General features: G+C 31.0%; 1 protein-coding gene across 1 annotated transcript; it reads left to right on the plus strand.

The window, feature by feature from the left end:
* Nucleotides 1-1519: 1519 nt before the first annotated feature.
* Nucleotides 1520-26594, plus strand: LOC145831898 (dicarboxylate carrier UCP2-like). The gene is made up of 6 exons (XM_082939252.1): nucleotides 1520-1627; nucleotides 10150-10213; nucleotides 15233-15362; nucleotides 24498-24676; nucleotides 26064-26205; nucleotides 26480-26594. Exons 3-6 carry the CDS (start codon nucleotides 15298-15300, stop codon nucleotides 26511-26513), a joined length of 420 nt encoding a protein of 139 aa, XP_082795378.1. The 5' UTR covers nucleotides 1520-1627; nucleotides 10150-10213; nucleotides 15233-15297; the 3' UTR covers nucleotides 26514-26594.
* The last annotated feature ends 398 nt before the right edge of the window (nucleotides 26595-26992 follow it).

Genomic DNA, 26992 nt, shown 5'->3' on the forward strand with positions numbered 1-26992 from the left:
CGGTAATAAAATCTTTGTCGTAATTATTTAGCTCAAATTTTTGAATATGTTTTACTTTTTATGTAGAATTCAACCAAAGTTGCTAATTGAAGAACAATTTCTTTTATTATAAATCGACCGACTTTTTTTTAAATATTTTAAACAATACAGAATATATAGTTTTATAAAAATATTTATTCAAAAGTTTGTTTAAGAAATAATAAGTTTGAGTTAGTTAGTATTAATAGTTACTTTTTCCAAAATTTCCAAACTATAAGTTACTAAAAATAATTTTAATTAAAATCTATTGCATTTTGTTATTTGTTTTGGTTTTTGTATACTATATTAAATCGTGTACTTTTTACTTCATAGATCACAATGTCATTTCTCGACTTGATAAGAAGATGAATGATCAATACAATTTTTTAAATTTTATCAACAATACAATTCAAACGTTTGAACTACATCAAACGAGATTATTAGTTTAATAAAACCTATAAAAGTTTTACAGGTTTTATTAAACTGATAAAAGTTTGATAAAATTTAATTAGTTTTTTAGTTAGCTTACGTAGAATTAAATTCAAACGAATATTTCTCCTTTTAAGCTTAATTTATTGAAAAGAAATTTCGTTTTACCAGTTTATGTCTTGCAATTTTTTTTTCGATATTCTTTTTATTTCTCGATAGCTGTAAAATAAAATTCTATGATAAATCAGCTATTTTAAAGTTTATTAAAGCTATGAATAATTATAAGTTTAAAATATTTAATATAATTTAAAAAATATTAGTTAAGTGTATAACAAGATTTGTTATATTATTTAACTTTTTATTTATTAGATTACTTAGTTTATTTAGTTAGTTTACACAGAATCAAATTATAACTAATAATTCTCATTTAAAGGGCAACTTATAAAAAAAAATTTTTGTTACCAGTTTATATCTTGCAATTTTTATTTTCGATATAAATGAGTTTTGAATATAAAATTTTTTGAATAAAGTTTTTATCGTACAATTTTACTAATTTTTTTCAAAGTGTACTTTGTTATTTGCATTTGTTTTTTTGTTTAATATTTACTCCAAACTAAAAGTTTAAAATATTTGGTGAGTGAAAAAAAATATATTAGATTTATTTATATTTTATTATTAGATTTGTAATTATATTTTACTTTTTACTTATTTATTAGTTTACCATACACAGAATTAAATTAAAACTAGTAATTCTAATTTAAAACATAATTTATTAAAGAAAAAAATTCTTAGTTTCCAGTTTATGTCTTGCAGTTTTTAATTTTCGATATAAATGAGTTTTGAATATTAACTTTTTGCAATAAAATTTTTATCATATAATTTTACTAATTTTTTATTCGAAGAGTTACTTCGTTATTACCATTTGTTTTTTGTTTAATATTTTTATTTTGCACTGGTTATATAGTTTTATTATGTTTTTAGTTTACTGTGTACTAAAAGGGAATTTTACTTTTTTGAGCGTTTTGATTAGCTTAGAAAAAATTAGTGGAAATGCCAATCGACCCAAAGAAAGGACTATTGTAAGCTTGGGGCATTGTTAGAGAGAGTAGTCTGAGTTCTGAGGAAAGAATTGGAGTAAAGTTTATTGTCTTCCAGTAGATCCACCTTTTCCTGTGTGCTAGTGACTAATTTTATTGACTTATTTATAAGCAAGATACTTAAATTGTTTTTAGACAAATTTAAGTATTTTCTTGAATTTTGTTAACAGTGTAAAAAAATTTATAACAGTTTATAAAATTTTATTGATTTTTTCATACCTGAGTTTTTTATTGAAATTTTTGTCTAATTTTAAACACTTTATTCATTTTAATTTTTTATATATTGTTACAAATTGGTTTACTATTAAGTTTTTAGTATATAAATTTATCCCAACTGCTTTGTATTTTATATAATTAAATAATTTTTGTTAAAGTAAATTTAAACTATGTCACGGGTCAGTCCAAATCCAGAGTGTCTTCCAGACACTAGGATTCAAACTCGGGCTAAGAGTGCTCGTATCTTTCGCACGTTGCTTGTGGTTGGTCTGATGGACCAGGTTGGCTACGGCGCGAAGAGTGTGGGTCAACACCCCTTTTGTTGATCCCTCTGTCAATGTTACGCTGGCTACAGCGAGTTTCGGGGTTGTTGACCTTGTCTAAAGTATGATGTATGTTCTCTTTAGAGAACATACTATCCTTTTTGGGGGGCTTGGATCTATTACTCATTATGCTATACCAAGAGTTAGGTGTGGCTCACTAGTTGTTTAATTAAATTTAGATATTTTAGATATTTAGATATTTAAATTAATTAAATTTGATTTGTAAATTTCAGAGATTATTAAGAGCACCAAAAGCAGCTTGCTTCTTAATTAATTATCCACAACAAAGCTTATTTATTCAATTTTATGTAACCAAATTACAGATAATTTCAATATAATGATCTATTAACACCAAAGTTTAGTTATTTAAATTTATGCAAAATCAAAAGTACAATTAACTTCAATTTAATTTTATCAACAGCAGAGTTTAGTTATTCAAATTTATGCAAACCACAGTAAAATTAACTTCAATTTAACTTTATTAGAAATTTCAATTTAAGAGACAGAACTAGAAAATAAGAGATTAATGACAATACTCACAATTTAGCACATAGGAAGTTCAGCTTGAGCTTTTACAAATCTAATAATTCAAATCTAAGGCGGCAATTTAGAAAGTTAACAAATTAATACAAAAAACCCCTAATTAGAGAAAACTCTTTTGCTGAATTTAATTTATAGCCAGAGGCGTTACATTTTCCCCTCTTATTAAATATTTTTAGAATTTTAACTTGAATTTTTTAGATAAACATTAGTTTTAAGGTGTAAAACGTTTGTTAAACTGAAAAAAACTTTAAATATAGTCAAGGTTAAAACCATTATACACTAGAGCACTCAACTTAGAGATATATAAGCATGCAACATAAGTTTATAACTTTCTTTTTGTAATTTACATGTAATAATCAAAAATAATATTTTAAGAGATACTTATGATCATCAACTTTATGTGCTAAAAGGTACTTGCATATAACAACATTTTTGAGCTAATTCAAAATCTGGATTTAAACACTCTACTAGCTATTTTTAAAGTAAAATTAAAACTATAAGTATTTAAATGTAGTAAATGCTTAAGACACTTTTTAAGTGTGGTAAAAATGCTTTTTTTAACAAAATGAAAATGAAATTCTAAAGAAATTGTAAAGAAAAGACTTTTTTTTAAATATAAATTTACAAATTCCTAATTACAATCATGAGTCAAAAGTTTGTTTAAAAGTCAATGTTTACCGTTCATGATGATGGTTCCTTACTCTTACACTGGAGGTTGAGGCTCGGCCTCTTCTTACTCGCCTTCTCCTCCTCTTCTCTGGTTGCTCCAGCTGCGGCCGCTCTTCTTGTAGTGGTTCTCCCGGAACTCTGGCGGGAAGTTTGGCTCCACTGACGTCCTTCTCCGCGAATTAATCGCTGGCGACCTGGCGTTGTTCACCATCGTCATCAACGCCAACGGATTCGAGGGTCTGCTTGACATCATCAGCAGACGGGTTGGCATTGCCCCCATGGCATCCGAAGGTGTGCTGCCATGTATGCATTTCCAGACGAATCGACATCGTCACTACAATTCTGCTGTACGTAGTGGCAGCTTGTTCTTATTAGAATGGTTCATTCTGAGGTCTCTGGGGTGTGGCAGTTCGACTTACCCCACCAAACTAGATGAGTGAAAGTTATTGAGCCATGATTTTTACAATTTGCTTGGCAAGCTTTCCCAGTGCTAAACAGGAGACAACCAAAACTCAATGCAATATAGAACATTTTAGATTTTTATATAAAACATCAGTACCTATTTTAGCTAAGATAATTACAAAAAAATACATGTCTATAAGATACCAATTTTTAATGGTTGTACAAATAAATATAAAATCAAAAACCCCATTAATTTTAAAATTAAAAAAATCTTAAAGTTAAGTCATTTAACAGTAATATAAAAAATGCAAGCAGCTTCTAGGTGTTGTACAAAATAATCAGTGAAAATCAACTGTTGCTTATTTGAATAAGCCCTTAAGTAGTATTCATCTAAAAAGTACCAAATATCTTTCTATGCTTGTACAAAAAAACACCAGGTCTCCTGGCTTTGACCATGGCAGGCTTGTAATTATCCAATATTATCTCGAGCTCGTAGTTGTGTTTTGGCTTTGCGTGGTAGGTTGGCTTCCTGGTAATTTCAGGGAAGTCCATTAATAGTCTTTTGCATTTTTCTTCTAACGGAGTCGTATTCTTACCACCCAGATTGATGTGGTTGACTGAAGCGACTATAGGGGTGGGCAACTCAGCAGGTGCGAACAGTCTAGCTGATTCGTTTGACCCCATCTTGCATAGTTGAGAGGTAGATGGCAGGATCGCTAGTTCGTTCTTTCTTAACAGGTCCATGCCAATAATGCCAAAGTGGCGTGATTCTTGAATAACCCAGAACGAGTGGTTGATGGGTTCTAAATTCCCCAATTGAAGTTCGACATCCGCGCTACCAATAGGGTGGGTTGTTTTGTTACCAAACCCTTGGATGGTTCTACTTTGTTTAGGAAAATATTTGTCTATACCGTTAGTCAATTCCTTCGGCAGGATTGAAATTTCGGATCCGCTGTCAACCAAAAAGATAACATTTGTGTTTGAATCCGCTAAAAATAGTAGACCCTGAGGGAGGTTCTTCGGTTTGGGTGCAGGGAATTTATTCAGTTGAAAAGTCCATTTTTCTACACTTTTATCTTTGTTGTGATTGGTAGTGTCGAGAGATTTTTGTTGTGGTTCTGGCTGCGGTTGCGCTGACCGTTGGGACTGCCCGTTGTGGTGCTGGCTAAGGTGGCTCGGATCGTTGGCGCTTGTCGTGGAGGTGCTGGCTAAGGTGGTGCTGACCGTTGACGCTGGCCCTGGTGATGCTGGCTGTGTTTGCGCTGACCGTTGGGACTGCCCGTTGTGGTGCTGGCTAAGGTAGCTCGGATCGTTGGCGCTTGTCGTGGAGGTGCTGGCTAAGGTGGCGCTGACCGTTGACGCTGGCCCTGGTGATGCTGGCTGTGTTTGCGCTGACCGTTGGGACTGCCCGTTGTGGTACTGGCTAAGGTAGCTCGGATCGTTGGCGCTTGTCGTGGAGGTGCTGGCTAAGGTGGCGCTGACCATTGACGCTGGCCCTGGTGATGCTGGCTGTGTTTGCGCTGACCGTTGGGACTGCCCGTTGTGGTGCTGGCTAAGGTAGCTCGGATCGTTGGCGCTTGTCGTGGAGGTGCTGGCTAAGGTGGCGCTGACCGTTGACGCTGGCCCTGGTGATGCTGGCTGTGTTTGCGCTGACCGTTGGGACTGCCCGTTGTGGTACTGGCTAAGGTAGCTCGGATCGTTGGCGCTTGTCGTGGAGGTGCTGGCTTCGGCGGCGCTGACCGTTGACGCTGGCCCTGGTGATGCTGGCTGTGTTTGCGCTGACCGTTGGGACTGCCCGTTGTGGTGCTGGCTAAGGTAGCTCGGATCGTTGACGCTGGTCGTGGAGGTGCTGGCTTTGGTGGCGCTGACCGTTGACGCTGGCCCTGTTGATGCTGGCTGCGGTTGCTCAGAACTTTGGTTCTCATCAGGTGTTTCTGCTGCACTACGTGAGGCTGTTTGCTTTATATGAAAAGTCATCTTTGGTTTGTTTGAAGGTGTGGACACTTCATTTCCTGGATGAATTATAGTGCAGTTTGAGGCATTTCTGGTTGATCTCGGTTGAGATGGGGGTTGCTGTCGAGGGGCGGTTTTATTTACAAACTGGACAGCTTGGGTGTGAGATAGTGTAGCCCCAATCACTCTCCCTCTCACTGCGGAGAGTTTGGGAGCTCGTTTTTTGCATGAGGCGGAGATATCACCTGGCTCCTTGGTAGGTCTTGAGCCTTTGAGGTGTGTGAAACCTGGTGGGGAACCTGGATTTGAGGATCCATGTATGTATTCTGTCTAACCTGAGTTGAGATGTCGTGATTTGTCCTTGTGGATGGATTTAGACTTCTCAATTCATGTAATTCTTCTTGTAATTTTCGAAATTCCTCTAGAAGTTTAGCCCGTCGAATTTGTTCCTTCAAATCTTTGATCCCCTGTACTAACTCCTCGGCACCCAGTTCTTGAGGTGGCACTTGAATAGGGGGTCTCCTGTTGTTTTGGAGGGAATAGTCCATGTTTAAGTTGTTAGGTTGGAGTTGCTGTTGAAGTGGCAAAGGAGAGGTTCTTGCTGGAGGAATGGAGCTGTTGCTAGGTGGTCCTGTCACCCTTGGTGGAGGCCCATAGTTGCTAGGTGTAGAATTTTGTTGGGGTGGGTAGCTTTGTCTTGGCAGACCACTTGGATTAGGCTGGTCTCTAGGTTGTTGATAACTGCCCATTGCTGCCTGGGGCTCTTCCCCCTTTTGGTTATTTCCTGACTGATCCCCCCCTACGTTCATGTCAATCTCGGCACTGATTTCTATACCCTGTGTATCAATTAAAGCGTGTTCACTCACGTCGTGGTCACCATATCTTTCGCACGTTGCTTGTGGTTGGTTTGATGGACCAGGTTGGCTACGGGGCGAAGAGTGTGGGTCAACACCCCTTTTGTTGATCCCTCTGTCAATGTTACGCTGGCTACAGCGAGTTTCGGGGTTGTTGACCTTGTCTAAAGTATGATGTATGTTCTCTTTAGAGAACATACTATCCTTTTTGGGGGGCTTGGATCTATTACTCATTATGCTATACCAAGAGTTAGGTGTGGCTCACTAGTTGTTTAATTAAATTTAGATATTTTAGATATTTAGATATTTAGATATTTAAATTAATTAAATTTGATTTGTAAATTTCAGAGATTATTAAGAGCACCAAAAGCAGCTTGCTTCTTAATTAATTATCCACAACAAAGCTTATTTATTCAATTTTATGTAACCAAATTACAGATAATTTCAATATAATGATCTATTAACACCAAAGTTTAGTTATTTAAATTTATGCAAAATCAAAAGTACAATTAACTTCAATTTAATTTTATCAACAGCAGAGTTTAGTTATTCAAATTTATGCAAACCACAGTAAAATTAACTTCAATTTAACTTTATTAGAAATTTCAATTTAAGAGACAGAACTAGAAAATAAGAGATTAATGACAATACTCACAATTTAGCACATAGGAAGTTCAGCTTGAGCTTTTACAAATCTAATAATTCAAATCTCAGGCGGAAATTTAGAAAGTTAACAAATTAATACAAAAAACCCCTAATTAGAGAAAACTCTTTTGCTGAATTTAATTTATAGCCAGAGGCGTTACACTCGCATTCAGTGCCAAAGACCTCTTAGCCATGAGTCAACCATTGACCCCCCTACCCTCCTAAACAAACCCTTGGAAGTTGGCATGCTCTCTGGTTTCAACTGTATTAAATTTAGATAGATTAAAACTAAAAGAACCAGAAAAAAGTTATGAACTTACAAATTGTATATCAAAATTCAAATCCATTATTTAAAACAAATATATTACATTAACTTGGAAAGAGAGTCAAATCTAATTAGTTTTAAAATGAGTATGTTCTTTAATTGACACAGAGTAGTAGTAAATAAACATAATCTTTAGAATATCTTACTTTTTTATGTCAATAACTATTTTTATAAAATTTATTTTAGTTAACATACAATATTTTTAATTTACTGTACTATCTGTATAAATATAACAACCTCAAACAAAAACCTTACAATTAAACTTATTATATTAACCTAATTGTTTTCATATAGTAAATTGCTTGTTTCAAAATTAAAATAAAGTACCTACTTAAATAGTTAAAACCTCAGCAATAAAACCAACTGACCTATTTTTTGACCAAATAAACCTTTAAACAGAAGACATGGGAAGCAATGAAGTTTTTTTCTGATAGGGCAAGCTGTCAACCAGCTTTTTCTGTCATACCAAATGTTGTTGAATTTTCTTACCTTGAGTTTATCTGTTTTTATTACTAGGTTAATTTATTCAATTTTATATTGAAGAAGTTTGTTCCTGATTTAACTGAATATTCCATTCTAAAATTTTTGCATTAGCAGTAGATAGAAACTATCTAACTGTGCAAACTATATCTAAGTTATATATATCAGATAAAAATTGTAACAATAAATAGTCTAATATTCTATTTTATATATATTTCTATAAGACATTCTAGACATTTAAAAAAAGTTTTAGTATAAATTATGAAAGTTACAATAATATTTCTTTAGTAGAAATAAAGATTATTTTTATAGATTAATTAAAATTCTTTTTATTAATTTTTATAAGCCAATTGGTTGAAACCTTGACTTAAACCACTAACTTTAAAAACAAATTGTTATTATATATTTAGTCATTTTTTAAGACACTATAAATTAGAACCTCCCAATATTTTGATTGACTTTGTTGTTATTATACACTTTTTTATTTATGAATTAATAGAATATTTTATTTTATTTTAATATAAGTCATAATGGAAACTGTTATAAAAACAAATTTTAAATATTTCAAAAAATCAAGAATCAACTTTGTGGCCAACAGATATACAAAAGTACAATAACTTTAATAAAAATATTAAAATACCATTAAATGATAAAAGAATAAATTGCCAGCTTGTGTAGTGGTCTAAAGATGATTTTGAAAACATTCTGAGTTGAACTTTTCAGATTTAAAAGCTTCACACATCATTATTATATACAATCAACTAAGTAAAATAAAACTTTAGTGATTATATTGGACATTTTTAAATAAAATTGTACGTACTAGTTGAAAAACAATACTATGAATATTTTCATTATCATTAATATTTAAATTATCATTACAGCTTACATCTTTAATGTTTAAAATTTTAATATGTTTTACATTATTGTTTCCATAATTAAAATTACCACTATTAGGATTATCATCATTACTACTGTTATTATCACTACTATTAAAATTATTATTTTTATTTTTACTGTTATTATTAATATGATTAGTTTAATTAGAAATATTATGTATATCTACGTTATTACTAACTTTATTACTTGAATTATTATTTGTATTAGCTTTGATATGTCTATTTTTAAAGTTTGAAATTACTGTTTTGTTGTGCGATTGTATTAAAGTTTTAACATTACTCATGCAACTATAAGAAATTTTTACTGTCTTTCTATTAAAAATTTTATTATAAAAGTGGCTATCGGGGAAGTGTTTATCGACTAGCCTTAAAAATTCTTTACCTAAGTTTATATTAATTGAAGAGCAATGTGGAGGATTATACCACGTTATATGTCGGTCACGCGGTTTTTTGCGTTTTTTATCTACATCTAATTTTTCATACTTTAATTTACATTTAAAACCTCGATTTTTTAATTCAGTTTCGTACGGTGCTTTTATTTTGTTAAATATCCTTTCATTCGAAGAGAGGGTACTTAAACGTTTTTGTGTCATTACCGGGAGGCATTTTTTTACATGATAAGGGTGGTCAGAATTAATATTAATAAAGTTTAATAAAAAAATTCGGTTTACGGTACGGACGGTAAGTATTATTAGATAAATTTAAAGTAACATCTAAAAAATTTGTTATTTGCGCTCCTATTTCTAAAGTTATTTTAAAACCGATATCAGACATCAATCTAAACGTTGACTTTTTAATCTTTTCGTAAACAAGAGGTTTTGAAAGATCAATGACACCGAGTCCATCATCTCTATACAATCCACAATTATCAAAAATACTTTTGAGTTTATCTAGAATGTGTAACCCTACAAGATCGCATACCTCCGCTCCATGAAAACTACCCATTGGTATATCAAAAAAACTATCGGTATCATTTTTCTTCCATACATCATAACCCGAAGAAAGTAAAGAGTCACTCGAAAGGAATATAATGTCTGTATCTGATAAGTTAAGTAATATGCCTAAAACATGTAATTGCCGTAAAATAAATAAAGATAACTGCCCATTAAAAGATAACTGTTTAATTAAAAATGTAATTTATAAAGTTAAAGTTGAAAGTGAGGGCCCAGATAAAATTTATATCGGAAGTACAGCAGGTAGTTTCAAGGATAAATATGCTAACCATAAACATACTTTTAAAAATATAAATAAAAAACAAAGCACGCGTTTATCGGATTATGTCTGGAGCTTTTTTCACAGGTACGGTAAAAGGCCAAACATGGAGTGGAGTATTGTTTCAAAGATCAAACATGCATCCAACGGAGTAAGTAGAATTTGCCTAAATTGCAATACAGAAAGAGCAGTAATTGTAACAGAAGATAAAGACCTACTTCTGAATAAGCGGCAAGATTTATCGAATATTTGTCCCCACAACCGACGATTCTACTTTAAATAACTCTGTCTACTTGTGCTCTTATTAATTTCACAACACTCACATTTACAATCACAAACACTTGCTAATTTAATACTTCATGTTTTTAAGCTGCATAAATTATTAACCAACTTGTTAAATTTATTATGACGTAACATTTCTGCACAACTCAATTTAATTTTCATTTTTAAAAACTTGCCTGTTCTTAGAGCTTTTTTAGGTTAGTGTTTGCTTTTATTAAATTTGTATTTTTTGTAGACAATTTTATAATTTTATGTTTTTATTCCACATAAACACTATACATAATTATACATGCTTTTTATCTAATGTGTGTTAATATTTTATAGACTCCGTAAATCTGTTCTTAATTTTATTTGAGAGCAGTGAAACGCCATTAGTCGGAATAAAGTTTTAACACAAAAACATCTGTGGTATATATTCCGATAAGCTTAGCTTATCAGGATCTCCAGGATTTAACGCCTTATAACGTTACATCTTATTACAATTTTATTAAGTTTACTGTTTTATACAAATTTGTTTAGTTATCTACATAAACTTTTGACAAGCGTAGATCGAAAAATTTTAAGTTAACAAAAAATAAATTGCAAATTGAATTTCTGTCTCCAATTTTTATTTAAAGTTAGTACCGAAAATAAGTTATTTACCATATATAGATTCATTCAACTTAAATAAAAAGTATCTGAAACTTTTTTTTTTCAAAATTGGTTGAAAATAAATTAAAGACAGAAAAAAACATTATTGAAACAAATAAAAGAGCTGATCAAAACAAAATCAGTCAGCAGATCAACTCTAGGCTTTCTTATTTATTTACATCAAAGAGTCAATACCAATGTAGAAAAAGTCCAACAATTGTTCGCACAATAGTAACAGGAATAAAAAATAATGGGATACCAAGTTTATATGGCGGAATAATAGCTGGGTTACAGAGGCAAACTGCTTTTTGTTGCGTTCGGCTTGGAATTTACGACTCAGTTAAACAGTTCTATACAGACTAGTTTAAAGGTATGTTTGTTTTATTAGTTTTATAAACGAAAAAAAACTTATATTTCAATTTTTGTTTCGCTAAAATATTTCATTAAGCTTAATTAGTTCTTTGGTAAACGACAACGTGAGTAAATATGACGATTTTGTTTTACAATAAGACTAATTTAACAATACTTTAGTTAAAAAACTATAGTAGCAATAAAAACATTATGTTTTCATGATTTTCGTTTTACACCCTCGGAAGCAGGCTTGTCAGTATTAAAGAATTCCGAATACTTATTAAACGTTTTTATGTTTTAAGTTATAAATGTTATGTTCAAGTAATTTGTGAACAAATGGTCTCGAATCTAAAACTATTCGTGTAAATCGTAAGTATCGGTCTATTTTCAAATATGCAATAATTAAAAACTAAGTTTGTCAATAATTTAGTTATGAATATTTATAACAAGTCTTACTTTCTTTGAAAATAGATTTACATTAAACCGTAATAATCTAATATTAAGTTATTTTTTTAAACTATTGTAGTTGTATATCAATAGTTTTTTGTGTTTTTTTTGTCTTGTTCTTGTAGTACGTTATCGTAAAAAAATGTACTTAAACTTACAAATATTTGGTTTAGTTGCTTACTTTTGATAATGTTTCTCAAAAAAACAAAAACTAACTGAGCTTAAAAAGTATAATTCTAAAATTAAAAATTGAAGACATAAAATTAATTTTTGCAATTTATTAAATTGTGAACTTAAAGTTTTTCAATCTACGCTTATTAAAAGTTCATGTAGATAACTAAAATTATTTGTGTAAAACAGTAAACTTAATAAAATTGTAAGATTATGCGTTATAATAGAAAAATAAAATTATATGTACTATGCGATGCTATTATAAAGTTTTTTAAGAAAATTTAAAGTATAAAGCTAAAGTATTAGAGATTGTAAGCATTAATAGCAATTTTAATAAGAGGAAAAAGACTTATTTAAACTTTCTTTAAAAATAAAATTAAACAACAAAAACGAAACTTAGTAGCAAAATTACAATAATTTAAACAAATTAGAATTATGAACAAATTTTTGTTTCCATAAACTTGGCCGATTAGTTTTTATAAATAAAGATTCTAAAACACTTAAATGATACATATTACGTCCTTTACAAACAATGGAAAACATATTATTGTTATAGTTTTTTGAGCATTCTAAAATGTTTAACAAATTTTCACCGATTGACTTTTTATTGGCTTGTTTGTCCCATAAGTTATCCATAAGGCGTTGGTAACATGTTGGTCCTTTCTTATGTGAAATCGTTGCGATGTTCTTCCAATATACTCAGTACTTATGTTGCAGTACTTATGTAGTAATGTACTTATAGATTATGTTGCATTTTTCTGGATCAGGAGTGAGTTTGAGTCTTTTGATAATTGTACCTTTAGATGAAACCATAAACATATGCGTAAACGAGCTTTACAATTCAAATTTAAATCCACCAATGTTTCCAAAAGAGATATGCCAGAGTTTGCTTTATATTGCAGCTTAGAACGTAAAATTTAGGTTAAATAATTATATCTATAGACAAGTTGACGGTGTCGCGATGGGCAGTCCCTCGGGTCCTGTGTTAGCAAATATATTTGTGGGCTATTTTGAGTCCATTTTGTTTACGAATATAGAAAAACCTCTAAACTACTTTAGATATATAGACAATATTTTTATTTCTTACAATACAGACTACAATGTGGATGATTTGTTTGACCAAATATCCAAATTACATTCCTCACTTAAGTTAACTCGTGAATATGAAGCTGATGGCTCTTTACCTTTCCTTGATGTCTTAGTTCAACGAACTCTAACCTACTTAAACACATCCATATATAGAAAACCAACTTCTGTCGGCCAATATATTCCTTGGCAGTCTTTTTGTTCCACCTCACAAAAAACCAATTTAATATCATGCTTAGTTTTTCAAGCACATAAAATATGTTCCAAGGTAAAACAAAATGAAAAATTTAATAACATTAAAAGTATTTTTGGCTCCTTAGGTTACCCTTTAGAAGTTATCGATAAAACAATTAATAGGATTACAGCAAATCTTGTCAGCCCTACGAAACACGGCCCAAATAAATTTTAAGTATATTTAAGACTTCCATATTTAGGAAAAGAAGCTAAGCTTTTTGAAAACCAATTAGAGAAACCGTAGATAACACTTTTGGGGCAATAAATTTAAGAATAACTCATTCCACCAGAAAAGGGAATTTAAAGATCTCACTTCTGATCCAAAAATATGCAACATTATCTATAAGTGCAAATGCCACTGTGATAGTGTGTATATTGGGAGAGCTTCGCAACGATTCCACATAAGAAGGGACCAACATGTTACTAACGCCTTAAGAAACTGGATGACCTATGGGACAAACAAGCCAATAAAAAGTCAATCGGCAATAGGTGAAAATTTGTAGAGCAATTTGTAATTGAAATCCGAAGAGCGATTCACAACAAGATTCACAGAGATGATCTATCAAAAGTTACCTGAAGCTGCTTGCCTACAAAAATTAAAAGCTCAGTACCTCACACCTGTTCAAAAGCAAAAAAAAAACTATAGAGCAATGATTCATTTATAGGTTCGCTGTCGAGCACGGTAGAGTAAAAAATCATTTTATCTGAAGAAAAAGATTTCACAATTGAAGTTTTTGTTATTGCTTTAAATTAGGGTTTTATCGAGAACAATAGTATGATTTTGATAAAGAAAACTTGCTCAAGGCATAGATTTTAATATTAACACTATAAAAACTTATACCTAAGCAAGTTCTTATATCAAAACTAACTATTGTTATTGATAAAGCCTTAAATTTAAATTTTTAAACATTGTTTTTACTGTTTTTTTACTTTATGATATTTTTTATCGTTAATGTATGTGACACAAAAATAACTAACTTTCATCATGCTTTTTATCCTACTTTAAACTGTTCATATTTTATGAGCAGCGAAACGCTGTAAGTTACTAAAGTAAAGCGTATAGAAACAGATTTTTTGAAGTTTACACATATTAAATTTCTACTTAGACACGAGTAAAGTAGAATTAATGAAACAGCAATAAAAGCTGAGTTTATTTTCGTCGACAATGAAAAAGGAAATACAAGAGTAAAATAAGAGAAAAAAACTATTTTAACAAAAGTTTTTTCTGATAAAAAATTCTATTAATTAAATAAAATACTGTATAAGAAACAATTTTAAAAGCCTTTTAAACTCTACTTTAGTTAATATTTATAATAATGTAACTTGTTTTAAATTAAACAATTTAAAATTCTTGACTTAAATGTCTTTAAGGAGATTTTTATCCAATATTTATTTTAACAGTTTATTACTAACAAAACAATGTTTCACTCTTATGCTTGCATATATGAGATCCTCAGTTGTTGTAAACAATATTCTTCAATTAGAACATTCTATTTGAAGAATATTTGTTTACAACAACTGAGGATCTACTATATGCAAGTATAGGAGTGAAACATTGTTTTGCTAGTAATAAACTATTAAAATAAATATTGGACAGTATTTATAATTAAAGTTATAAGAAACGGATAAAAAAAACTACAACAGTTTATTTAATTTGAATTGTACCCTATAAGTAAATACTTTATCTATATTAATTGTTTTACTGTTTTACAGCATTTTGATAAAATTAACTGTACCTAAAGTCTTTTCTAACTACTTAGAAAATTAGTTTAAGTTGTAAATTCTACTTTGACAAACTTAATAGTAAGACTATTTAGTTTTTTTAATAGCTTTATGTAAACAACACTTATTTGTATAATGATAAAGTTTTAAATTTATATAATTTAATTATAATAATTTTGTATATACTTATATAGTTTAATTTATTGTAGTTAGAAAACAAAAAAAAATGTAGAAATCAACCTATTAGCAGGATCTACATCAAGATTAATTGCTGTTTCACTATTTCAACCAATTGAGGTAGTGAAGATTAGAATGCAAGCACAAGCAACATCATGCAAAACTAAACATTTATATTCTTCAATTTTTAATGCTTACAAGTATACTTGTTTATATGCTTGACAAAATAAAATATTGACTAGATTAATAAAAAAATTATTATATATAATTTATTCAAATGGCGATTTTAAAAATTCTAGAACATATGTTTCACAAAGCTTTAATTTTTCATAAAGCTTTGATCATCAGCCAGTTAAATTCAAAATACAAAGCACTGTACTAAACAAAGATACAAAAGCCATTTGAAGAAATTATTTAAAAGCCCTTCAAGTGGGCTCAGTTGAAAGTGTTTATGTTTAAACATTAACCTTATTTTATATATATATATATATAGAACTAAAAAACACAAAATAAACTTTTGCTTGGGACAGCTGTTTTTGCATTTAATACGCGTCTTCAGCCAAGTTTTATTCAATGAAAAGCAAACTTGTAAGTACAGGAATAAAGTTATACAAAGTTAGGAATTACGTAATAATAGAATAGTTAGTTGATTTTAGACAAAATTATTAACATAGTTTTTAGATAAATTGTTTACGATAATGTATGCAGCCAGTTTGTAATTCGTTTCTTTTGTTTAGAGATTAGGAATTACGTAATAATAGAATAGTTAGTTGATTTTAGACAAAATTATTAACAGAGTTTTTAGATAAATTGTTTACGATAATGTATGCAGCCAGTTTGTAATTCGTTTCTTTTGTTTAGAGATTCAGATTTTTTAACTTTTAAAATTTCGATTTTTTCCGCATTGCACAATTTACATCCGTTTTTCAAGCTATACTTATTTTTCGTTCTTGTTAATATTTCCCACAATTTAAAATTAACTTCGTTATTTTTTAGTTTCCAAATGTACTGCAATAAAGTTGTCGTATTTTTATGTTTTTTGTGTTTGAAGCTGTACTTGTGCTTTGTGTAGCGATTCTTGAACGATAGTCCAGTCGAGTCAACATAAAACTTGGTCTGGTTTTCAGTTATGACTGTCGCTTTATATATAATATTTTCCATTAGGCAACTTCCTTTTACCGGGCATTCTTGTTTTTTGCAGTCACACATTCGCCTCTCTTTGTCCTGCGTGTCTAACATATTTCGATTGTGTGCCATTATAAGTTATTTCATGTTTGGCATGCAGGAGAAGAACACTTTTAGTGTCTTCCTGTTAAAAACTTTACAATATGATGGTTTTCAGTAAATATAATTAATATAATTAGATAAATATATATAAATATAATATATATTATAACAACACGGGTTGGGAAGCGCTTCCTAGAGATTGTGGACAATAACTTTACTGAAAACTATCCATACTGTAAAGTTTTTAACAGGAAGACACAAAAGTGTCCTACTCCTGCATGCCAAACATAAAACAACTTATAATGGCACACAATCGAAAGATGTTAGACACGCAGGACAAAGAGAGGCGAGTGTGTGACTGCAAAAAACAAGAATGCCCGGTAAATGGAAGTTGCTTAATGGAAAATATTATATATAAAGCGACAGTCATAACTGAAAACCAGACCAAGTTTTATGTTGGCTCGACTGGTTTATCGTTCAAGAATCGCTACACAAAGCACAAGTACAGCTTCAAACACGAAAAATATAAAAACACGACAACTTTATCTCAGTACATTTTGAAACTAAAAATAACGAAGTTAATTTTAAAATTCAGTGGGAAATATTAACAAGAACGAAAAATAAATATAGTTTAAAAAACGGATGTAAATTGTGTAATGCGGAAAAAATCAAAATTTGAAAAATTAATAAACCAGAATCTCTAAACAAAAGAAACGAATTACAAACTGGCTGCATACATTATCGTAAACAATTTATCTAAAAACTATGTTAATAATTTTGTCTAAAATCAACTAACTATTCTATTATTACGTAATTCCTAACTTTGTATAACTTTATTGCTGTACTTACAAGTTTGCTTTTCATTGAATAAAACTTGACTGAAGACGCGTATTAAACGCAGAAACAGCTGTCCCAAGCAAAAGTTTATTTTGTGTATTTTAATTTTAAATATATAATATATATATAAACAAGTTTTAGAGCTTTTTGAGACTCCGTAGATCTGTTCTTAAATTTATTTGAGAGCAGTGAAACGCCGTTAGTTGAAATAAAGTTTTAACACAAGAACATCTGTGGTATTTATTTAGTGGTTTTTGTTCTTTTAAAATACATGTTTTGATTATGGAGGCAGGGTTGTTGCCTTTCATTTCTTTTATTTAATGATAAATATTTTTTAATTTTTTCAATCTCGTACTTTTCCAAGCAACATAAATGGCATGTTTTATTGTTTTTCGGTTTTATATAAATAAATATTTATAATATAAAAAAACAACTATTTTTTGAATCGTTTACTTAGTTTCAATGCTTTGTGCATATCCTCAGAACGAAATAAAAAACAAAGTAAAATTTTTAAAGAATCAAACAAAAAAAATACATTGTGACGTTTCAACTAAAATTGAATAATTTTAGTTAGCCTATTTTAAAAACAACTTATGTACAAGTCAACTTATTTTTGCTTTGTTTGGTCTTGTTTTTGGATTTGTTTTGTTGTTATTTTTTGTTATTGTTTAGTGGCTTTTGTTCTTTTAAAATACATGTTTTGGTTATGGAGGCAAGGTTGCTGCCTTTCTTTTCTTTTATTTAATGATAAATCTTTTTTAATTTTTTCAATCTCGTACCTTTCCAAGCAACATAAATGGCATGTTTTATTGTTTTTAGGTTTTGTTTTGGTTCTGCAAAGTAATTCCCATTTTAAATTATAGTCTAATATAGATAAATATATGTAAAATAAGGTTATTATTCAAACTTGAACACCTTCTACTGAGCCCACTTGCAGGGCTTTTAAATAATTTATTGAAATATACGATTTTAAAAATACTGGAACATATGTTTCATAAAGACAAAAAAGATTGTTTTTAATCTTCAGCCAGTTCAAATTTAAAATAAAAATCACTTTGGTAAACAAAGATGCAAAAGTTTACAAAAAAAACAACAACAATATGACGTAAAAATTGAACATTGTACATCACAAATATTCAGTACAAAAATCGTATACTTTTGATTTTTAGGTAGATCGATTTTTGTACTAAATACTTGTAATGTACAATGTTCAATTTTTACGTCATATTGTTGTTGCTTTTTTGTAAACTTTTGCATCTTTGTTTACCAAAGTGCTTTTTATTTTTATTTTGAACTGGCTGAAGATAAAGACAATCTTTTTTGTCTTTATGAAACATATGTTCCAGTATTTTTAAAATCGTACATTTCAATAGATAAATACGTATATATATTTATCTAATTATATAAAAACTATAATTTATACAGCTGTTTCATACATGAAATATAATATTTCATGTACTCCTCAGTGAGCTACAGTTTATTACAATAGTAAACAGAAGTTTAGATTTTGAAATTTTTTATAATAATTGTGACGTAGTAATGATACAATTTATTGTACAGTTAGCTGAATTTGAAATGTTACGCTGTAGTTGTTAATTTATGCATTTTAGGAAAGTTTAGAAAGGTTATTTTAGAAAAATGTATTAAGCTATTAGAAAAAAAAAATAGACTGTTGAAAAAATGTTATAAAATACTCGTGTTTGCCGCTTAAATTTTGTTTTGTTTAAATATTTAGCTGGTTTAAATTTTGTTAAAAAATACTTTTGATAATGGATACATATATTTTGTCTTTCGTTTTTCCTGTTTAGTGTTACGTTCTTCTCTGATTTTTCGATTTCTTTCTTTATAAGTTACAAAGTTTGCAGCCGAATTTAGTATTGAGTTTTGATTTTGTCCTGTTTTATATTTCCCATTTGATTTTGAAGTCTGTAATGTTATCTTTTAAATTCCATATGTAGTTCGCTAGTTCTGTTGTGTATCTTTTGTTAATATTGTTGAATGATGATTTGTGGTTTCTGTATCTTTGTTTAAAAGTACTTACTGTGGATCCTATATACTGCTTTGTTGTTTTATTTGATGTTACTATTGCTTTATATATTATATTTGACACTAGGCATTCGTCATTTAAAGGGAAAAGTTCTTTACGGCAATTACAAAGTTTATCTTTTATGGTGCTTTTATCTTCTATATTGTTTTTGTTTAATATTTTATTGTTGTGAGCTAATATTTTACTTCTGAAATTATTTGTACAACTGTAAGATATTTTAATTGTGCTTCGGTTTCTGATTACCACATTATTTGACGAAAACCACCCACTCCATAAAATATTCAACCGAAACACAATTAAAATATCTTACAGTTGTACAAATAATTTCAGAAGTAAAATATTAGCTCACAACAATAAAATATAATTAGATAAATATATTTACATATATATACAGTTTGTAACGCCTCTGGCTACAAATTAAATTCAGCAAAAGAGTTTTCTCTAATTAGGGGTTTTTTGTATTAATTTGTTAACTTTCTAAATTGCCGCCTTAGATTTGAATTATTAGATTTGTAAAAGCTCAAGCTGAACTTCCTATGTGCTAAATTGTGAGTATTGTCATTAATCTCTTATTTTCTAGTTCTGTCTCTTAAATTGAAATTTCTAATAAAGTTAAATTGAAGTTAATTTTACTGTGGTTTGCATAAATTTGAATAACTAAACTCTGCAGTTGATAAAATTAAATTGAAGTTAATTGTACTTTTGATTTGCATAAATTTGAATAAATAAACTCTGCTGTTGATAAAATTAAATTGAAGTTAATTGTACTTTTGATTTTCCATAAATTTAAATAACTAAACTTTGGTGTTAATAGATCATTATATTGAAATTATCTGTAATTTGGTTACATAAAATTGAATAAATAAGCTTTGTTGTGGATAATTAATTAAGAAGCAAGCTGCTTTTGGTGCTCTTAATAATCTCTGAAATTTACAAATCAAATTTAATTAATTTAAATATCTAAATATCTAAATATCTAAAATATCTAAATTTAATTAAACAACTAGTGAGCCACACCTAACTCTTGGTATAGCATAATGAGTAATAGATCCAAGCCCCCCAAAAAGGATAGTATGTTCTTTAAAGAGAACATACATCATACTTTAGACAAGGTCAACAGCCCCGAAACTCGCTGTAGCCAGCGTAACATTGACAGAGGGATCAACAAAAGGGGTGTTGACCCACACTCTTCGCGCCGTAGCCAACCTGGTCCATCAGATCAACCACAAGCAACGTGCGAAAGACATGGTGACCACGACGTGAGTGAACACGCTTTAATTGATACACAGGGTATAGAAATCAGTGCCGAGATTGACATGAACATAGGGGGGTATCAGTCAGGAAATAACCAAAAGGAGGAAGAACCCCAGGCAGCAATGGGCAGTTATCAACAACCTAGAGACCAGCCTAATCCAAGTGGTCTGCCAAGACAAAGCTACCCACCTCAACAAAATTCTACACCTAGCAACTATGGGCCTCCACCAAGGGTGACAGGACCACCTAGCAACAGCTCCATTCCTCCAGCAAGAACTTCACCTTTGCCATTCCAACAACAACTCCAACCTAACCACTTAAACATGGACTATTCCCTCCAAAACAACAGGAGACCCCCTATTCAAGTGCCACTTCAAGAACTGGGTGCCGAGGAGTTAGTACAGGGGATCAAAGATTTGAAGGAACAAATTCGACGGGCTAAACTTCTAGAGGAATTTCGAAAATTACAAGAAGAATTACATGAATTGAGAAGTCTAAATCCATCCACAAGGACAAATCACGACATCTCAACTCAGGTTAGACAGAATACATACATGGATCCTCAAATCCAGGTTCCCCACCAGGTTTCACACACCTCAAAGGCTCAAGACCTACCAAGGAGCCAGGTGATATCTCCGCCTCATGCAAAAAACGAGCTCCCAAACTCTCCGCAGTGAGAGGGAGAGTGATTGGGGCTACACTATCTCACACCCAAGCTGTCCAGTTTGTAAATAAAACCGCCCCTCGACAGCAACCCCCATCTCAACCGAGATCAACCAGAAATGCCTCAAACTGCACTATAAGTCATCCAGGAAATGAAGTGTCCACACCTTCAAACAAACCAAAGATGACTTTTCATACAAAGCAATCAGCCTCACATAGTGCAGCAGAAACACCTGATGAGAACCAAAGTTCTGAGCAACCGCAGCCAGCATCAACAGGGCCAGCGTCAACGGTCAGCGCCACCAAAGCCAGCACCTCCACGACAAGCGCCAACGATCCGAGCTACCTTAGCCAGCACCACAACGGGCAGTCCCAACGGTCAGCGCAAACACAGCCAGCATCACCAGGGCCAGCGTCAACGGTCAGCGCCACCTTAGCCAGCACCTCCACGACAAGCGCCAACGATCCGAGCTACCTTAGCCAGCACCACAACGGGCAGTCCCAACGGTCAGCGCAAACACAGCCAGCATCACCAGGGCCAGAGTCAACGGTCAGCGCCACCTTAGCCAGCACCTCCACGACAAGCGCCAACGAACCGAGCTACCTTAGCCAGCACCACAACGGGCAGTCCCAACGGTTAGCGCAAACACAGCCAGCATCACCAGGGCCAGCGTCAACGGTCAGCGCCACCTTAGACCAGCACCTCCACGACAAGCGCCAACGATCCGAGCTACCTTAGCCAGCACCACAACGGGCAGTCCCAACGGTCAGCGCAAACACAGCCAGCATCACCAGGGCCAGCGTCAACGGTCAGCGCCACCTTAGCCAGCACCTCCACGACAAGCGCCAACGATCCGAGCCACCTTAGCCAGCACCACAACGGGCAGTCCCAACGGTCAGCGCAACCGCAGCCAGAACCACAACAAAAATCTCTCGACACTACCAATCACAATAAAGATAAAAGTGTAGAAAAATGGACTTTTCAACTGAATAAATTCCCTGCACCCAAACCGAAGAACCTCCCTCAGAATCTACTATTTTTAGCGGATTCAAACACAAATGTTATTTTTTTGGTTGACAGCGGATCCGAAATTTCAATCCTGCCGAAGGAATTGACTAACGGTATAGACAAATATTTTCCTAAACAAAGTAGAACCATCCAAGGGTTTGGTAACAAAACAACCCACCCTATTGGTAGCGCGGATGTCGAACTTCAATTGGGGAATTTAGAACCCATCAACCACTCGTTCTGGGTTATTCAAGAATCACGCCACTTTGGCATTATTGGCATGGACCTGTTAAGAAAGAACGAACTAGCGATCCTGCCATCTACCTCTCAACTATGCAAGATGGGGTCAAACGAATCAGCTAGACTGTTCGCACCTGCTGAGTTGCCCACCCCTATAGTCGCTTCAGTCAACCACATCAATCTGGGTGGTAAGAATACGACTCCGTTAGAAGAAAAATGCAAAAGACTATTAATGGACTTCCCTGAAATTACCAGGAAGCCAACCTACCACGCAAAGCCAAAACACAACTACGAGCTCGAGATAATATTGGATAATTACAAGCCTGCCATGGTCAAAGCCAGGAGACCTGGTGTTTTTTTGTACAAGCATAGAAAGATATTTGGTACTTTTTAGATGAATACTACTTAAGGGCTTATTCAAATAAGCAACAGTTGATTTTCACTGATTATTTTGTACAACACCTAGAAGCTGCTTGCATTTTTTATATTACTGTTAAATGACTTAACTTTAAGAATTTTTTTAATTTTAAAATTAATGGGGTTTTTGATTTTATATTTATTTGTACAACCATTAAAAATTGGTATCTTATAGACATGTATTTTTTTTGTAATTATCTTAGCTAAAATAGGTACTGTGTGATATTTTATATAAAAATCTAAAATTTTCTATATTGCATTGAGTTTTGGTTGTCTCCTGTTTAGCACTGGGAAAGCTTGCCAAGCAAATTGTAAAAATCATGGCTCAGTAACTTTCACTCATCTAGTTTGGTGGGGTAAGTCGAACTGCCACACCCCAGAGACCTCAGAATGAACCATTCTAATAAGAACAGGCTGCCACTACGTACAGCAGAATTGTAGTGACGATGTCGATTCGTCTGGAAATGCATACATGGCAGCACACCTTCGGATGCCATGGGGGCAATGCCAACCCGTCTGCTGATGATGTCAAGCAGACCCTCGAATCCGTTGGCGTTGATGACGATGGTGAACAACGCCAGGTCGCCAGCGATTAATTCGCGGAGAAGGACGTCAGTGGAGCCAAACTTCCCGCCAGAGTTCTGGGAGAACCACTACAAGAAGAGCGGCCGTAGCTGGAGCAACCAGAGAAGAGGAGGAGAAGGCGAGTAAGAAGAGGCCGAGCCTCAACCTCCAGTGTAAGAGTAAGGAACCATCATCATGAACGGTAAACATTGACTTTTAAACAAACTTTTGACTCATGATTGTAATTAGGAATTTGTAAATTTATATTCAAAAAAAGTCTTTTCTTTACAATTTCTTTAGAATTTCTTTTTTATTTTGTTAAAAAAAGCATTTTTACCACACTTAAAAAGTGTCTTAAGCATTTACTACATTTAAATACTTATAGTTTTAATTTTACTTTAAAAATAGCTAGTAGAGTGTTTAAATCCAGATTTTGAATTAGCTCAAAAATGTTGTTATATGCAAGTACCTTTTAGCACATAAAGTTGATGATCATAAGTATCTCTTAAAATATTATGTCTGATTATTACATGTAAATTACAAAAAGAAAGTTATAAACTTATGTTGCATGCTTATATATCTCTAAGTTGAGTGCTCTAGTGTATAATGGTTTTAACCTTGACTATATTTAAAGTTTTTTTCAGTTTAACAAACGTTTAACACCTTAAAACTAATGTTTATCTAAAAAACCTAAGTTAAAATTCTAAAAATATTTAATAAGAGGGGAAAATGTAACGCCTCTGGCTATAAATTAAATTCAGCAAAAGAGTTTTCTCTAATTAGGGGTTTTTTGTATTAATTTGTTAACTTTCTAAATTGCCGCCTTAGATTTGAATGATTAGATGTGTGAAAGCTCAAGCTGAACTTCCTATGTGCTAAATTGTGAGTATTGTTATGAATCTCTTATTTTTTAGTTCATAGGAAGTTCAGCTTGAGCTTTCACACATCTAACAATTCAAATCTAAGGCGGCAATTTAGAAAGTTAACAAATTAATACAAAAAACCCCTAATTAGAGAAAACTCTTTTGCTGAATTTAATTTATAGCCAGAGGCGTTACAAGTTTTTTGTACAAACAGGCAGCTCTACAAAGGGGGATTACGTTCAGCATGGCAAGGTTATGGAGTTAATGCTGCTCGTATGTCAATAGTTAATATGAGTGAATTAGTAACTTATGACGTTTTTGGAGAATTAATACTAGAGTATAGAATTTTTAACAATAAAATTTATTGTTACTTCACTTCAGCCTTTATTGGAGGTAAGCTTGTTTGTACTAGTTTAAGGTCTAGTAGGCAAAAATATATAGGGGTAGGGAATTTTTATTATAAGTTGGTATTATATTAAATACATTTAACTAAATTTGCAGTTTATTACAAAAAACGCTTTGATTTTTCTCTAAGTCCAGAATCGTTTTTTAGATATAAGGTTCAAGGTCGGAAGTTTAATAAGTTCTTTAAGGAAGGAACAATTTTAAAACCAGAAAAATAAAAATAAATAAAGTATTTATATTCTCCTATTATTTTTAAGCAATCGTTAACAATTTTTTCAGGCTTATTATAATTAAAAAATTGAAAATTGTGTCATAGGAATTTTATAAAAATAATGAAATTTTTATTTCTTATACAAAAAACACGAGTATGTTTTTCTTTTATTAAATAAACTTTTATTTTATTAAAAAAGAATTGTTGCATAGAACTTCATCTTATAAAACTAGATACATTTCGTAGAAGTTTGAGGTTAGTTGTTAAAAGAAAAATAAAATAGATTTTTAGCAAATGTTTCAAAGAAATAAAATTGACAATGAAAAGTTTTTCTTAAATACGTTTCTATGTAAACTCTTTTTTTTGATGTCTATATATGAAGTATTTTTGGTATTCGTAATGTTTAGATTGAGCTTTCCAATGTTAATTTTTGTAAAAAAAAAGTAAATTTAGGTCTTTTTTTTCTTAAATTTATTAGTGTACTTGATACTTAATGAGAAATAAGTTAAACAAAATTTTAGAGACTGATATATGTCAGTTGAATGTAAAATGCTTGATATTTTAAAATAAAGCACTATAAAATCTAGATCGTGGTTATTTTAGTAACTCTTTTTCTGTTTACTTTTGAGTATAATTATGAAAAGAAAATCAAATAAAAAATCTATGCTGTGTCAAGTTCTAATCTGAATGTTTAGATAAATGCTTTCAAATTACTCGTCATATTTTTCAGTATATTTTGTTAAAAATTAGTGATAAATAAAAGCAATAGTATACACATAAATAAATAAGCTCTTCAAAAAAAATTATATGTTTTTAAACTTTAATTTTTTAGTAAAATATAATTCTCTTATCACATACCCACTTTATTTTTTTATAAAACCTTACATTGTTACAATTTAATAGTTTATTAACAATAAGAAAACTTTAAATATGCGTACAAAAAGAAAAGTTTACAGCACTTTATTATTTATATCTAAATAAAATTACGTTAAAGTTACATAATTCAGTGGCAAACAACTCTTATTTTAATATATATGTAAGTATGTTTTGACATTTTTTAACGATAAAATTGTATGGCGTATTACTTTTATATTTGAGATGTTATTTAAAATTTATTTAGAGTTTTTAATTAGTCATAAAAAACAGTTTTTAACCGAACTACAGGATTGATTACAACAATATTAGCATCGCCTATAGACGATGTAAAAACAAAATACATGAACGCTCAAAAAGGTGTATATGCTGGAGTTTTTAGATGTGTAAAATTAACATTTATAAAAGAAGGTCCACTAGCTTTCTACAATAGGTATTTATTTTTTTTGTGTTTTAAAATAGTTGCAAAAAAATATTTTTAGTAAGTGTAAAAAAAAAAAAATTTGAGAGAAATTTTATCTGTGTTATAATTTAAAAGTTTAATTTTGATCAAGTTTAAAATGTTTTACGTTATTTGAGAGTAAAAAAAAAATTATATGCTTAATCATAAATAATTTTGGTTTTTATTCCTCCTTTACTTTAATACCAACTTTTAAAGTGTTAGTTTAACTTAAAATTTAGGTTTTTACCAGCCTTTACACGTTTAGGACTATGGAACATCGTCATGTGGATATCGTATGAGCAATATAAGTTTATTTGGAACTAGCTTATCTTAAGTAGAATTCTGATACTAACTCAAATAAAATAGTATTGTTACTATAACTAAAAGTTAAAATAACTTTTTTTCTGTAATTAAAGTATATTATGTAAAGTTTATAATGTTTTATGTTAAATTAAGATATACTATATGAGAAGTAAAAAATAGTGAAAAGGAGTTATGTATTTGGAAAAAAACGTAATTCGCTAAATCTTAAAGATACAGATAAGCAAAGCCGCTCAGAAAATTAAAACAAACTGATTTTGTACGCAAATACTTTATTCAACAACTGGTGTTTTGTTAAGAAAAGATACAATATAAACATCAAGACGAAGTTTATAAAGATTATAATGTAAAATTATAAAATGCATGCGAAAAAATGTACATAATACGTTCAAATCTATAAATAAAAAAATGAAAACAAACAATGTTTTATGACCACTTCGGATTTTATATTTAAAGA

Source organism: Thalia democratica, chromosome 3 (genome assembly GCF_965202585.1).
Source record: "Thalia democratica chromosome 3, ktThaDemo2.hap1.1, whole genome shotgun sequence".
NCBI lineage: Eukaryota > Metazoa > Chordata > Thaliacea > Salpida > Salpidae > Thalia > Thalia democratica.

Bases quoted from the DNA above. Each gene is read 5' to 3' on its own strand.
- LOC145831898 (XM_082939252.1), top strand. From the start codon at position 15,298: ATGCAAGCACAAGCAACATCATGCAAAACTAAACATTTATATTCTTCA. The intron at 24,677-26,063 runs GTAAGCTTGTTT...ACCGAACTACAG, and splicing joins CACTTCAGCCTTTATTGGAG to GATTGATTACAACAATATTA. The intron at 26,206-26,479 runs GTATTTATTTTT...TTACACGTTTAG, and splicing joins CCACTAGCTTTCTACAATAG to GACTATGGAACATCGTCATG.